The following is a 13,205-nucleotide window of genomic DNA, read 5'->3' on the forward strand; positions in this document are numbered from 1 at the left end:
ATTTGACTGAAGCAAGTCTTGAAAAGGAATGCACCCAGAAGATCAAGGGATTAAAGTTCCATCACAAACCCATTGTTAGTTTTGTGACAGTGTTTTACCAGTAGGTGGTGGGGGGGGGGAAGTGTGCTTTTAATTCTCATTTAATTTTTATCTTCTGGCATCTTGCTGTCTTTCACCTTGTAGACTCTGGCAGGGAGGTCTTCCCGTGGAGGTGCTTTTACACTTCAAGTCACCTTTCAGATTTTGGATAAACTAAAATGATCAAGCTCTCTTCTTCACTGTAAAACTGTATCCAACCTTCAAATGCATTGCCTTCTGCTATCTCTAATTACTCTCTCTCTCTTCCTTTCTTGTTCTCATATTTTCACATTCTCTTTTTTGTCTAATTCTGAAACACATCACTTAGGAAAAACCTACAGGTGTTTAAATTCATTAGCAGTGTTCCCAGCCTGCAGTGGCTTTGCAGCTAGACCTTTTTGCACTGTATTTGCATCTGTGAGTTAGATGTTCTTCCTGCAGTCTCGCCTTCATGGCCCAACCTAGCAAACATTTCAGGAACATCCTCACCAAACAAACTTTGCAAAAATGTCTTCCAGAGGAGGTGGAATCAGTTAATAGCTGAAGTATCCCTCCAGAATGGAAGAGGCCTTCAGCCAGCTGCCACACCAACTTGCATCAGCACTGAAGTATTTATCCATTCAATTTTTGGCACATGCACACATGTGACATGGAGAAAGGCTTTGACTAAGCAGCACACTGAAAGATTTTCAGGACTTTCCACCCTATTCATGCTTGCATATTTGTGCTTGTCTTTCATCCCTGATGAGAGCTCTGCTGTTCTGATTCAAAGGCTTAATTGTTTCACTGCATCCAGGTACCAAGAGGCTGGAATGCATGAACCCTAATCACCTTGGTCGGCGAAAGATTGTTGAAGGGATTCAGTATCCTTTTGGTGTTACAAGCTATGGGAAGAATTTATACTATACAGACTGGAGAAGGTACGTTATCTGCTAAGGAAATTATGGAGTGCTTTTATCTTTTTTTGCTCCCTGGTATAAACTGAAGTATATATGGCATTTCTCATGCCTGAGCTCTCACACATTCCTGTTTTGTTGCTTTCCTGGCAAAAGCTAATGTAGGGTGGAGTGGATATGTAGAGTTGACCTATTGATGCTGCCAGTTAACTGAGTTTTCACTTTTTAGCATAGTGATTTGTCCTTGAAGAAAATGCTTTTAACACTGAACATTCTTGGGAAAGGAGTGGGCAGTAACTTGTTTCTCTTATAGCAGCTGCATTGTAGAGGGCAGACATTAATCACTCTTGGCTTTCTATGCCCTATATTATATGAATGTTCAATGAAAAATAAGGAAAAAAGTGTTCACTATCTTGGTGACACTTTCTTCATTGCAAATGCTCTAAAATGTTGCTATGTGAACAAGACTTATAGGTTTACTTTAACTTCTGGAAAAAAATCCAGTCCCTGTATTTTAAAATAAATATTTTTACTTAATGTAAATGGGCTCTATCGGCCAACTCTTACCCAAATGCCTCTATCAATTGCAGCAGCAGTAACTATTACTGTATGTGAGGATTTTCAAGTTTGAAACTAACATCTGGGTAGTGCTATTCTAGAACAGGCTTGAGGAACAGTGTTCTACAGGTCTGTCACTTGACTGTCCTTTTATACTAAGGAAGAAAGAATTGCTTATGACTATCTGCATTCCTTCTGGACATCAGGCTCCATCTGAAACACATCATTGTCCATAACTGTTATGCTTAATAGCTGCAGTGTCAGCTCTACCACAATATTTGTCAGAGGGGCAGAATTTGAAAAATTAGTAGCCAAAGCTACTAACACATGCATCCTTCCTGTAGAGGGACATTGTCCTGTATTGGAAGTACCTTCAAAATTGTTAAGGTGTCTCCCTGATAAATTTCTTAGCTGCTTAGAATGAAGGTTATAACCTACTAGGTTTGTCCAGGAAAGGTAATGTCTTTGGGGATTTTACTTCTGGTATCTCTTCCTAACTGTAAAAAGAAAGCAACTTTAGATTTTCCCCACTTTTGGTTTTGGTTTTGGTTTTAACTGGGTAATTAGCTTTTTTGTTGTTGGGGTTTTTTTTGGGGGGGTTGGAGACTTTTTGTTATGTTGGTTTGTTTTCCCCTATACTTTCACCTTCATCTCACTTCTGTGTATTTTCTTCTGCATATGGCAGGGATGCTGTTGTAGCAGTGGATCGCACAATTTCATTAGAAAATGATAACTTCCAGCCTCACAAGCGCTCACGACTCTACGGAATCACCACAGCCTTTGCTCAGTGCCCAGGAGGTAATCCAGATGATTCTTGAGTTTTTACAGCTGTGTAACACCTTACTGTATAAATGAACTTAGTAGCAGCTCCCTTTTATAAGCTGCCAGCTGATTTCAGTAGTGAAGATTTGGATTAGTGCTTAGATTTCTGTTTAGTAAGAAATTTAAAAACACCTGATTTCTTTCCATAAAAGCAGTTTATGTAGTTGCCACATGAAACTAGAGCTGGAGGGGGAGAAGGGGCCTGTCCTATCCTTTGTGAAAGGACGTGTATGATTAAGATGAGCATCTGACCTGTAAAAAATGCTAAAGTTTCATCTTCTAAATTGAATGCTATATTCATGGCTAGGGCCTTATTTACTTATTAAGTTTAAACTACAGAAATATTATAGTCTTCCAGATGTCCTTAATGTGATCCAGTGTTTTTCAAAATGGAATGTTCAGAAAACAGCAGTTGGTAGAGTGGCTGGACTGAGCTGGCCCTTCTGCTCTGTTGAATGTTAAATTTTTCAAATATTCTATTGAAAAGAGGAAGAGAGGAAGCTGATACCCTTGAAATATTATTTGGTTTTTGCAAAGCTGTATCATTGTGCAGTTATGTTGTTCTTAGCAAGTCACAGGAGAAGCATTCACTAGTTTTCATTACAATATGGCTGGAATTATATGAGTTGTGCTATTTTTACTTTGGGACTAAAAAAACCCTTAGGATAGTTTCTTTTCAAATTACTCAATACATGTAATTAAAAACAATTTACTGAAAGTTTTGGCTCAGAGCTTAAAAATACATACAAATGTCATAATTAAGAAATCAATTATATTGTTATTACTAGTTAATTCACGGATTCATTTTGGTAAGCAGTGTAAAATTCAACAACATTGTGTACTCTGAGTATATGCTTGTACCTATAGTATTCAGAACCTTGGTGTCATTTCTTTCTGTTATGTATGTTTCAAGTGGTTTTCTGAATGGATGCCTTTCCTCTCTGATCCACTGCTTTTGGAACAGACTTCTCTTTCCTTTTACTCTTTAATGTTAACACTTCCTCAACCACCCAATTTATTTGTGCTTGTTTTCATGATCATTCCTCTGTCTTTGTAAGGTTGGTATCTGAGGATGATGTTCTGTAACATTTTGGACTTTGTCCCCACGTTGCACTTCTCTATTTACTCACTTCATTCTATTATCTGTGACCATGTGGCCAGTTTATGAAGGGTGTTTTAGGAGCAGTCCACTTGATTCATGTTGCCTCTTTCACTCTGAAATCTTGATCTTTTTTTCATGTGAATGTCAAGTTGACACAAGGGATACGGTGACTCTTATCTCCCCAAAGCTTGTTTCCCTAGTGTAGCCATAAATCTTAACATCTCTTGTACACATTTTTTTTTTCCCTAAAGTTTTGCATCTCTGTTTTTTTCCCCAGGACATAACTACTGTACAGTGAATAATGGTGGTTGTACTCACCTCTGCTTGGCTACCCCGGGAGGCCGTACTTGCCGCTGCCCTGACAACACGGTTGGAGTAGATTGTATAGAGAGAAACTGAGCATTAAAATAAGCTTTAGAGCAGCAGACACCTTTTGGAAGTGTGCTGTAAACAATTCACTCCTATCAACACAATCAGGCCCTAAAGATAAGTGCTCCCTCTCACAGCAAGCCACAATGCACATATGCAGACACACACACACACAGGCAGAGGCTGTTTTTGTAGCAGTTAAGTAAGACAGAACTGCCCAGGTTGGGTCCAACTTCACCTTATTCCTTGTGAATCATCTCTTTGCTATTACAGGTTAATGTGGAGGCCTTAGTTGCATCTGTCCCAGACAAAGAGGATAAGTCTCTTGGCAAAATTGAAGTAATACAGAACAGAGTAAAGAGAATGGAACTACTCAAATCCTGAGACTGAATTGTACCTTGGAGTGCACAGCAGTTTTCTGCAGATGTGGTATGCTTAGCTCATCATATATGTGGCTGGGCTTATCTCTAGCTGAGCAACAATCAGGGAGTCCCAAGGATGAACAGGTGAGGGAATATACCCAGTAACAGCACACAGTTATTGCCCAACCATATTCCTTCTAACTACCAGTCCTTTCACTTCAAAAAACTTGAATCTCAACTACAGAAGTACTTTATCCATGTGTTGTAAGGTTTATAATTCTCACCCTGGCTCATGTGGTCCTTTCCTAGAGCACATGATTTGTAAAGAATAAACAACAGTTTAGTAGATATATTTGAAGTTTTTGTTAGGTTTTAAGAGATTTATCTTTCTGCTGTTTGAGGTGGATTCCTGAGTAGTTCCCTCAAATCCACTAAACAAAATTTAGATATTTTGAACAATCGCGGGTAGATGATCAAAGAATGGATGTTGATTCATTGAAAGAAAAGTGGTTTTAAAGAGATAGTCACATTTGTTTTCTGAGAGGTTTTTAAATAATATTTCTACATTTGATGCTATAAGCCTCAAAGTGGTCTCTGAATTCTGTCTTAGAAACCTTTCTTCTTTAGCAAGCCATGCCATGCATTTTTGCAGACCATAAGAAACCATGGCAGTTAAAATCTGTTTTTCAGAAAGCTCACCTCTGTTTTTCTTTTTAAAAGAAAAAATATATAGTGATGCCCCATTTATGTGCCAGTGTTCAGTAACAGCAAAAATGGTGTTCTGAAAATCAAAGTGAAGTTGATGTTTTCATCATCACCAGTAAGTTTGGAGAGGGAAAATCTAAATGCATATGTTAAATTAGCAGTACAAATCTGGGAGTGAAATTTGGTTTCCCTGCAGTGTGTTGGGAAGGAAGCTTGCCTGCAAACCAACCTGTGGCAGAGCAAAACAGGGCTTGTGAGGCTCCTGCCCGAGCACATTTCACAGTGTGTCATGATCAGAGCAGTAAGCTAATATCCCCATTTCCTCACTCCCTCTTCAGACACAACAGTGACAATTTTAAACAGAGCCAATTCTCAGTCTTGACTGTGTGACATCTTCCTCTTTAATTGTATATTTATCATAAAATAGCAAAACATATAAACATTTTAAAGATTTTTTGTATAACTTTTTATAACTTTTAACTCATTCTATTCATACACTTAATCAGGTATGTCTTACTGTAAATATCAAAAATTTGTTGAAATGAAGGTGCTTGATAACTCTTTCTCCAGAAATATTCACACATCTGGTGAAATATTAAAGTTTACACTCTGTACAGGTATCTGCAGTACAGTCAATAAAAATGTTTGGTTTTTATTTTCTGTAAAAAAGAATGTCATGCCTGCAGAAAGAAGTAATGTGGTGTCTGAAATACATTTTCTTGTTGTGTTCTGGGTTTTAGCTAACTCATATCTAGTGATGGTACTTCTCTTCCAAGATGCAACATCATAGGGGGGAAAAAACTGCTGTTGGGGCTTTGTATTCTGGAAGCAGTAGGATACTTCAAGACAAATACATGAGAGTACTTGAAAAACACAGAGTTTTATCTGTTTTGGCTTGATATTTTTGCTGGTTGTAAATTCTTGTTTACCTTTGTCAAGTAAGTATAATTCAGTTATCCCATACTTCAGACTTACAGCAGTGAAAATATAGAAGAAGGACAAGAATAAAAAGGGTTAGAATTAATCCCTGTGCTCAAAAATGCCCCAGTGCTGGGTTTCTATGTGATAGGGTGCTTTGCAAGGCAAGTACTACTGGGATCCAAAGGCTTAATTTGGAGTTACCACAGGAGATTGTTGGGAATCTGTTCTGCACATAGAATTGGACTGTATGCATTGATTTATGGTTTGTTATTTTTTTAATTTGAATCAACACAATGTTCTTCTTCATGCATTGTGATGGTCAATATTAAACACTAGTCAGCTAATTCTATGCAAATCATTCAGCAATGACAAAGATGTCAAGGAAAATGTATCTCAGCAGAACTTCTAGTGTTGATGCACAAGCTTCTGAGCAGTCTGCAGCACAAAGAGTGAGACTATTACTGTTAACTGAGATTTTAGACTGAGGAACTCAGGTATCATATCTGGGAGCAAGTAGGACTAAATGAGGGGACACTTCAGAGATCTATGTCAGTGGTGTAAATGTGGCAGTTCGCAAAAATTCAAAGTTTGCACAACTCCAGCATTCCAGTCCTTAGAAATAAGGAACTTTAAAAAAGCTCTAGCATGGTGTTTCGTTTCTCAGCTAATGCTTGTTGCTAACCTCAGCTGCTGTAGCTCAATGCCAATGTGCAGCAAGGGCAAAGCTGTTTCCTCAGGGAAGGGAGGACAGTGGAAGCTGTGGCTTTTCCAGCCATGGACCAGTCCCACTGTACCCCAAGTGAGGCAGTCAGTGCCAGTGAGGGTAGCTGGGTTCATCCCAGGGACCAGAACACCAAGCAAAGCTGCTGTGTGTAAGCTGGGAAACTGAGTCAGGATCACAGATCATAATCAGGTTTGGGCATAGTGGCCAGGATCAATGATTGCCAGTCAAGTGCACAGGGGTGAGGCAGGCCCACAGCCACACTGGGAAGTTGGCCAGCACCTGAACCAATGGGGTGCCTGGCTGTGGCACAGCCCAGGCAAGGACCAAGATGAGAGCCCAGCAGCCTTTGCTGCGAATCCCCAACAGAGCTGTTAGAGGATGAGCCTCTGCTCAAGCTCCCTCAAGTTTTCTTTTGTTATAAGCTGCTAGTGCTTGGGTGGTCTCTGCATGCTGGCACTCCAGAGTTCCCTATTCCCGTATCTGTTGGCTTCTCATTGAATCTTGCTAAATCTTCGGCCTCCAAAATGATCACTGATGTTGAGTTCCTTATTTTAATCACAGTCTAGCCAGGAACATCAACTTTTGATGACATATTTAGCATTAGCCACTTAAGGATATTTTTCCTGTGCCTATCATGTTTTTCCACTTCAAAGTTCACAAGTATTCTGGATGCTGAAAATGTGAATTTTCAGTTTCCTTCTTCTAACCCTAGAGAGTTAATGGTATCTTGCTATAAGACAGTGTTTTCTCATGCTGACCTGGGTCTAATTCATCTACTCTGTCCTTTTTCTAACTGTTGCTTGTTTGACTGTTCTAGACTCACCTCAGGAGCAAGTAAATTTCAGATATATATTTACATTATGCTTGAGGTTAGAGATAATGAAAAACATTGTGTTTTATTTAATTATTAATATTAATTTTTTTTTATTATAATAGGCTGGGACTGGTAGTCCCATATTAGTCTCTGGTTGAAGAAAGGATTCCATGTAACTGCAGATCATGGGGGTTTTGCTACAGAAATCTGTAGATTCCCAGGTTTTCCAGGAATCAAGAACAATTGGTTCAATATTTAAACAAAAGACAAAATACTTTCTAGAGCTATTCCAGAGGTAAGTTAATGTTTTCTTAAATGGATCCATTCGGATCTTCCAGCACACACAAAAATATTAATGATGTTTACCAATCTTGTAATAAGTAGCAAGAAATTGAAAGTAGTGAAAATAGGAGTGGCTTCCTTATGGCTTAATTGGACAGTTTGGCTATCTTTCCATCTGAAGGGTGTTTGAAAACTCCAACTTTACCCACTTTTTAACTTGCAAATAACCTTCCTCATGGTGAAAATCCAGCGTGGCTTTCTGAAGCTCAGCATCCTGAGCAGTGTGTTGTTCTAGGCTGACAAACTGCTAACTCTGCAGTTATCCACTTGCACAGTTTTGTCACAACATATTAGATTTTTAACTTGCTGGCACATGATTAAGAATGACAGATGATTACTAGAGGATAATGGCCCCTCCATGGCAGTGTCACAATGCATCAGTTTAACCTATGGTTAAATGCAAAGTGGGGGTTTTTGTGTAGTATTTCATAATGTACTCCTTGGAGAACTTGGTGGGGGGGGGGGGAGGGGGTGGTGGGGGAAGCAGAAAAACAAAAAAGCTAACAGGCTGTTAAACACCTATGGCTATAGGGAATACAGTTGTGAGAATGTGAGAAGTCCCCTGTTTGGCCTGTCTCTAAGAATGAAGTATTACCTCCAGAACCTAAGTCCCCTGGGATGTGGCAGGAGATTGTTAATGAACTGATTGAATCACTTTCTTTGTTTAAATTCTAATCTTATTGAAGTCTGTCCTTTATCTTATAAGTTTAGCATAGCATGGCAGTAAAATTGGTGAAAGGTCAGTATATTGCATGCTACAAATGTACATATTGATGAGTGGGAAGCTTTGCTTGACAAGCAAAAGGCTTGGCTGGCAGTGGAACGCAGTGAGTGACCTTCCCTGCTGCTTTATGGCAAAGCAGAAGGGACTGCAGTGACTTAACGAGGTTTTTGACCAGAGGGTTTCTTGACTTGATGAAGGGAACAAACTGCCATCCCCACAAACAACCAGGATGTTATGTTTCAGCCTTTGGCTTCTTAGTCTTTAGTATTCACCAGAATCTATTTGGTTTGTGATGGCATTAGTCACTCCAAGCAAGCAGTGCTTCCTACTCAATGGGGTATCTGGAACACATAGGAAGCAGACAGAGGAGTTGTGTAGTGCAGGGTGGGCCATGGCACATGGTGCCTCTGGATCTCACCCAGTAACTTGCACAGCAGCACTGGGGAAATCTTCCCAGAAGTTCCCAGGGTTATAGTGAAAGCGAAAAATGTTGTGGGAAGGCAACTGAAGGTTTTACAACAGTGGATGCAAAAGTGTGTGAAGCTTAAGAGGTGGGGTAAGTAATTAGTAAGATGATGGCTGTACTGTGTATTTGAGGTCTTCAGTCAGTTCATCATTGTGCTGCTGGGTGGGAGACTAAGATGTATTACACTGGATTTCAGAAACCTTTCCAGTCTCTTCCTTTCCCACTAGAACCATACTATCCTAGGCTCTTCAGGCACTATTGACTGCAGACTGTGTTCTTTGAGGCCAAAGTTTTGTTTGTTTGAGAGCAAAACTCAGGAGCAGGAGTTTTGTTTTTCACATGTCTGTTCCCTGCTTCATGTGGATAAGACACCTAACCAGATAAGCCAGAAGACAATAATAATCCATCCAGCTCCCAACCAGAGGGAGAGCATGCTGCCAAGCATAACTTCATTTCTGACAAAGCCCCAGATATCCTGGTGAGCCACTCTGGCATTTCATGGTGCAGCTGCTCCCTCAGGTTGGTATTCCCAACTAATACCCATCTGCACCACCTTTTCCAGGACTAAAACCTCTAGCTATGACTTCCTGTGCACATTAACTGTACAGTGAGTGTGTTACAGAGACCTCCTTTAATACTAAACAGCAGCCAAGTACTAGCATGCTAAGAAGCTGTTAAACCTATCTAACAGCTCAAATCCAGAGGTCCCTGTTGATGCATTTGTAAGCATAAGATTTAACCCCCTTGAGTTGTATTACAGGCTGTCTTATTAGTGATTAACCTTTGAGAAAATATATCTCATGTATCTTTAAGTGATTGCATTATAATTAATAATGTATTCTTAGTGGTCTGTTGTAATTTCAACTCATATGGGAGATGGCAAATCACACATTTCATCCTCTTCTAGGCAGAGTATCCTTCTAGGCTTTTGCTTGCCAAGTGACAATCCAGCCATAGCGCTGATTTCTTCAAAACAGAAAAAGGCTGATATACTGCAATCAATTTCTGTGCTTATATGGATTGTCACTTGATTTCTGTTCTGACAGGCCACACTGGCATTTTTATCTGACCTTAATCTGAAGAACCCATGGGCTTTGCTTTATAGGTGTTTCATCCTAAATCCTGGCAAGTCTGCTAGATTCTGTACTGTTACACCCAACTAATAAGTCACAGGATGACGTTTGATATGGCCTTTTGTATCTATTAAATTAAGTGTATTTGATCCTGGGCCAAAAACAATTTGCATGATGTATCTGCTCCAGACAATGTCTGTGCTCTGTCATGGCAGGAAAACTCAGTAATGACAGATGTTTGTGGTTTTCATGTGCTTTACCCTAGCTGCCTGTGATACCCATCTCTCTGCTAGGTTTTACTGATTAATTTTACGGACCTGGAGCCTGGAATTTGCCATTAAAGATGTTTTTAATGTTACACATTGGTTAAGACAGAAAGGAGGAAATTGCTTCTCTTGTGGGATTTATGTGCTCACTGTGAAAGTCCAGTCCTCAGTGTGTGTTCCCTGGAATCCAAACTTTTCAAAGATGACTTGGTAGTACTTGGTTGTACTCATATTTGTCTGTCTGCTTCTCAGTTTATCTGCTAGATTGTCTGCCTGTGAGAAATTACATTAGGGTCTGAAAACTTCTGTAAACTGTACATTTGTTCTGAAATAGTATTCTATTACCAGTGAAGCAAGAAAATTTAGCTTCATTTTCATTCTCTGGTGCTGTGACAAATTTATGTTCCTGCAGTTATCCCATTCTTATTTCTTTCATTTTGAACTCGGTTTTTACTTTAATGAAGAATCATAAAAGGAGAATGAGCATGTTCTTATATTTAAAAAAACCTCTTTCAGACATTGTTTTAATAAGCAACAAATGTACAACAGTTAAGAAACACAAAGGAAGAGTTTCTTTCACAGATTTTTATCCAGAATATTTTTTCTTCTAGAACCATGGCTTTTATACACATAACCCTCAATCTTGGCTCTAAAAGGCAAGTAAAATGACCAACACACATGATACTGTTTCTCAAGTTTGTTAACTATATGCACTCTTAGAAAATTCATAGACAAATTTGGATTGTAAGGAAGCTCTGGAGCATGTCAAGTCCTCAACTGGAAGCTGGTACAACTTCCATGTAAGAGCAGATTGCTTAGGATCTTGTTCAGCCAGCTTCTGAAATCCCCAAATATGGAGATGCAACAGCCTCTCTGGACAACATCTCAGCCCTGAACCACTTCAGTGTTGAAGTCTAAGTCCAATGGGAATTTTCTTTAATGTGACTAGTGGCATGGCTTCTTGTCATTTCCCCAAAAGGGTTGGGTTCTAGGCCCTTTCTTTAGGTGGTGGAAGACTTACACTAAGCTTGCCTTTAGGGAATATGTGTATTGGAAGCTGGAATAGTTGGTGTCTTTTCTTTTCCTGGTCATTCTGAAAGTATGTTATTTTTATTGCTCTTGGCATTTCTGTCTTGTAGTAGCCCTATTCCAGCACACAAAACAGCTATTTGTGCATTTGCTGGTCCTAGTTTGAATTCTTAGAGCTACAGCCCCTCCCCCCTGAAAGCCCTAGGACTGAGAGAAGCCCTGGAAAATGAGAGCTGTATTCATTCCCCATGTGGGAGGGGAATTAATCCACCAAACTGCAACTCTAGAAGAACTGGCACGAAACAGGAGCCTTCCCACAGTCAAAGTGCAGCTGAAAGGCTTTTGGATACAGGAAGGCAGGAGAACTTAGAGGGAGCTTCACTGGGAAGGGTGCTATGAGACTCAAAGAGATGTTTCCTCTGAAGTTCTGCTGGGCCCTAGACAGGATCAAATTGTTGATCTGGGTAAGCACCAGGTGAAATTTGGACCTTATAGCTGACTGGTTGTGCAGGAGGGGATATGAGGGTCTCAGTGCCACATCTGTGATGAGTAAGACCCCTTCTGGATCTGCTCCTCATTCCTTTCATGTGATTCACTGAGCAGTGATGGCTAACAGTGTAATTCAGTGTCAAGAGACATTCTGGGCTAAGTTACTGCTTATTTATAAATATTTTACATAAAGCAATATCAACAGCTTCAAACTCACTAGTGGGATGTGAAAATTTCCAAAATTTAGGTAGTTAAAAGCCAGGTTATTAACATAGGTATAAGGTCAGCAACTTACCTGTCAGGCTGCAGTCTTGAATCATGAAGTTCAAGAGCACAGCCCTCAGAATTTGCTGCAAAGGTACATGTGCTGCAAATGCAGGATGGGAGCTAAGTCTTCTCTCAAAAGATCAGCAGGACAAGAAGGACCTTCATCAAAAAGATTGATCTGACGTTGAAGTGAAGTCAGTATTAATGTTGTCATGGCAAAGGGAGCCTTGTGAAACACATTTAAATTAAAGATTCTATCTTTTCAATTACTAACAAGACATAATATGAACAAAATAATGATTTACATATAGAAATCTGAAGTATAATCAGGGGTTTGGAAAATGAATTACTACTGTATCACAGAAAGCTATACTGGAGATGAGCTCTCATAGTCTGTATGTCTCTGTATTTTGGATTCTGCATTTGTTCTACTCTGGGTTGCAATTGGTCGCATGGAATGTTTAAAAGACAGTCAGTCCAGTCATCAGATGCCAAAACATTTAGCAGCAAAATACTTCTGAGTGCAGTATACCTTCAGGCAAGTGTCAGAATTTATTCCTTACTGCCCATGTATAGAATCAAGTCATAAAACAACTAATGTTTTAAACTTTAAGCACTGTAGTAGTGTAATCAGCTAAATAGCCATCTAACTACAGTTCATCATCCTTAAGTTAGCCATAATATTTCACATGGCTCAGATATCATTTTCTTAATGCAAAACTGCCCAGTATCACTTAAATTACAGCAATTTCTGATTCAGCATTTCAGATGGGCAGGCAAGTTACTAATTTCAAAGGGAGAGCCTTCAAGTACAGTTTTCTGTTTGTTTTCATGACTTGAGAAGCTTCCCAGAGTTGTGCAAGAGAACAGTGTTTTATTATTCCTATCTTGGATCATTGTGCAGCTTTGAATTCCCAAGATGCATCCAGCTGCAGCTGCCTCAAATGGAAAATAGATTGGAGATCAGAGAAGGTTTGGGGGTTTTTTTAGGCTGCTTGTAATTGGATCCCACAACCCTATTACTTCTGTGTGCATTCTCCTTACAGTGCTCAAATGGCTGTAATTCTAGAGTTTTAGAGAAGAAAAAGAAAATAAAATCGAAGTTATTCTGTAGAAAATATTACTTTGGATTGATCTTATTGCCAGGCAGCTGTCAAATGGTTTCAAGTGTGCTAAGTTACAAGCTCCAGATGTGTGA

The 13,205-nt window shown here is 39.5% G+C and overlaps 1 protein-coding gene across 1 annotated transcript in view; it reads left to right on the forward strand.

Annotated features, from left to right (window-relative positions):
• NID1 (nidogen 1) overlaps positions 1 to 5,606 on the forward strand; it is a 42,425-nt gene extending 36,819 nt beyond the window's left edge. Inside the window, exons 18-20 of the mRNA XM_079297474.1 lie at positions 875 to 998; positions 2,218 to 2,330; positions 3,734 to 5,606. Coding sequence (XP_079153600.1) covers positions 875 to 998; positions 2,218 to 2,330; positions 3,734 to 3,855 — 359 coding nt within the window. The 3' untranslated portion in view covers positions 3,856 to 5,606. The remainder of the gene's footprint in view (positions 1 to 874; positions 999 to 2,217; positions 2,331 to 3,733) is intronic.
• The last annotated feature ends 7,599 nt before the right edge of the window (positions 5,607 to 13,205 follow it).

The sequence above is a fragment of the Erithacus rubecula genome (genome assembly GCF_903797595.1).
Source record: "Erithacus rubecula genome assembly, chromosome: 2".
NCBI classification, from domain to species: Eukaryota; Metazoa; Chordata; class Aves; order Passeriformes; family Muscicapidae; genus Erithacus; species Erithacus rubecula.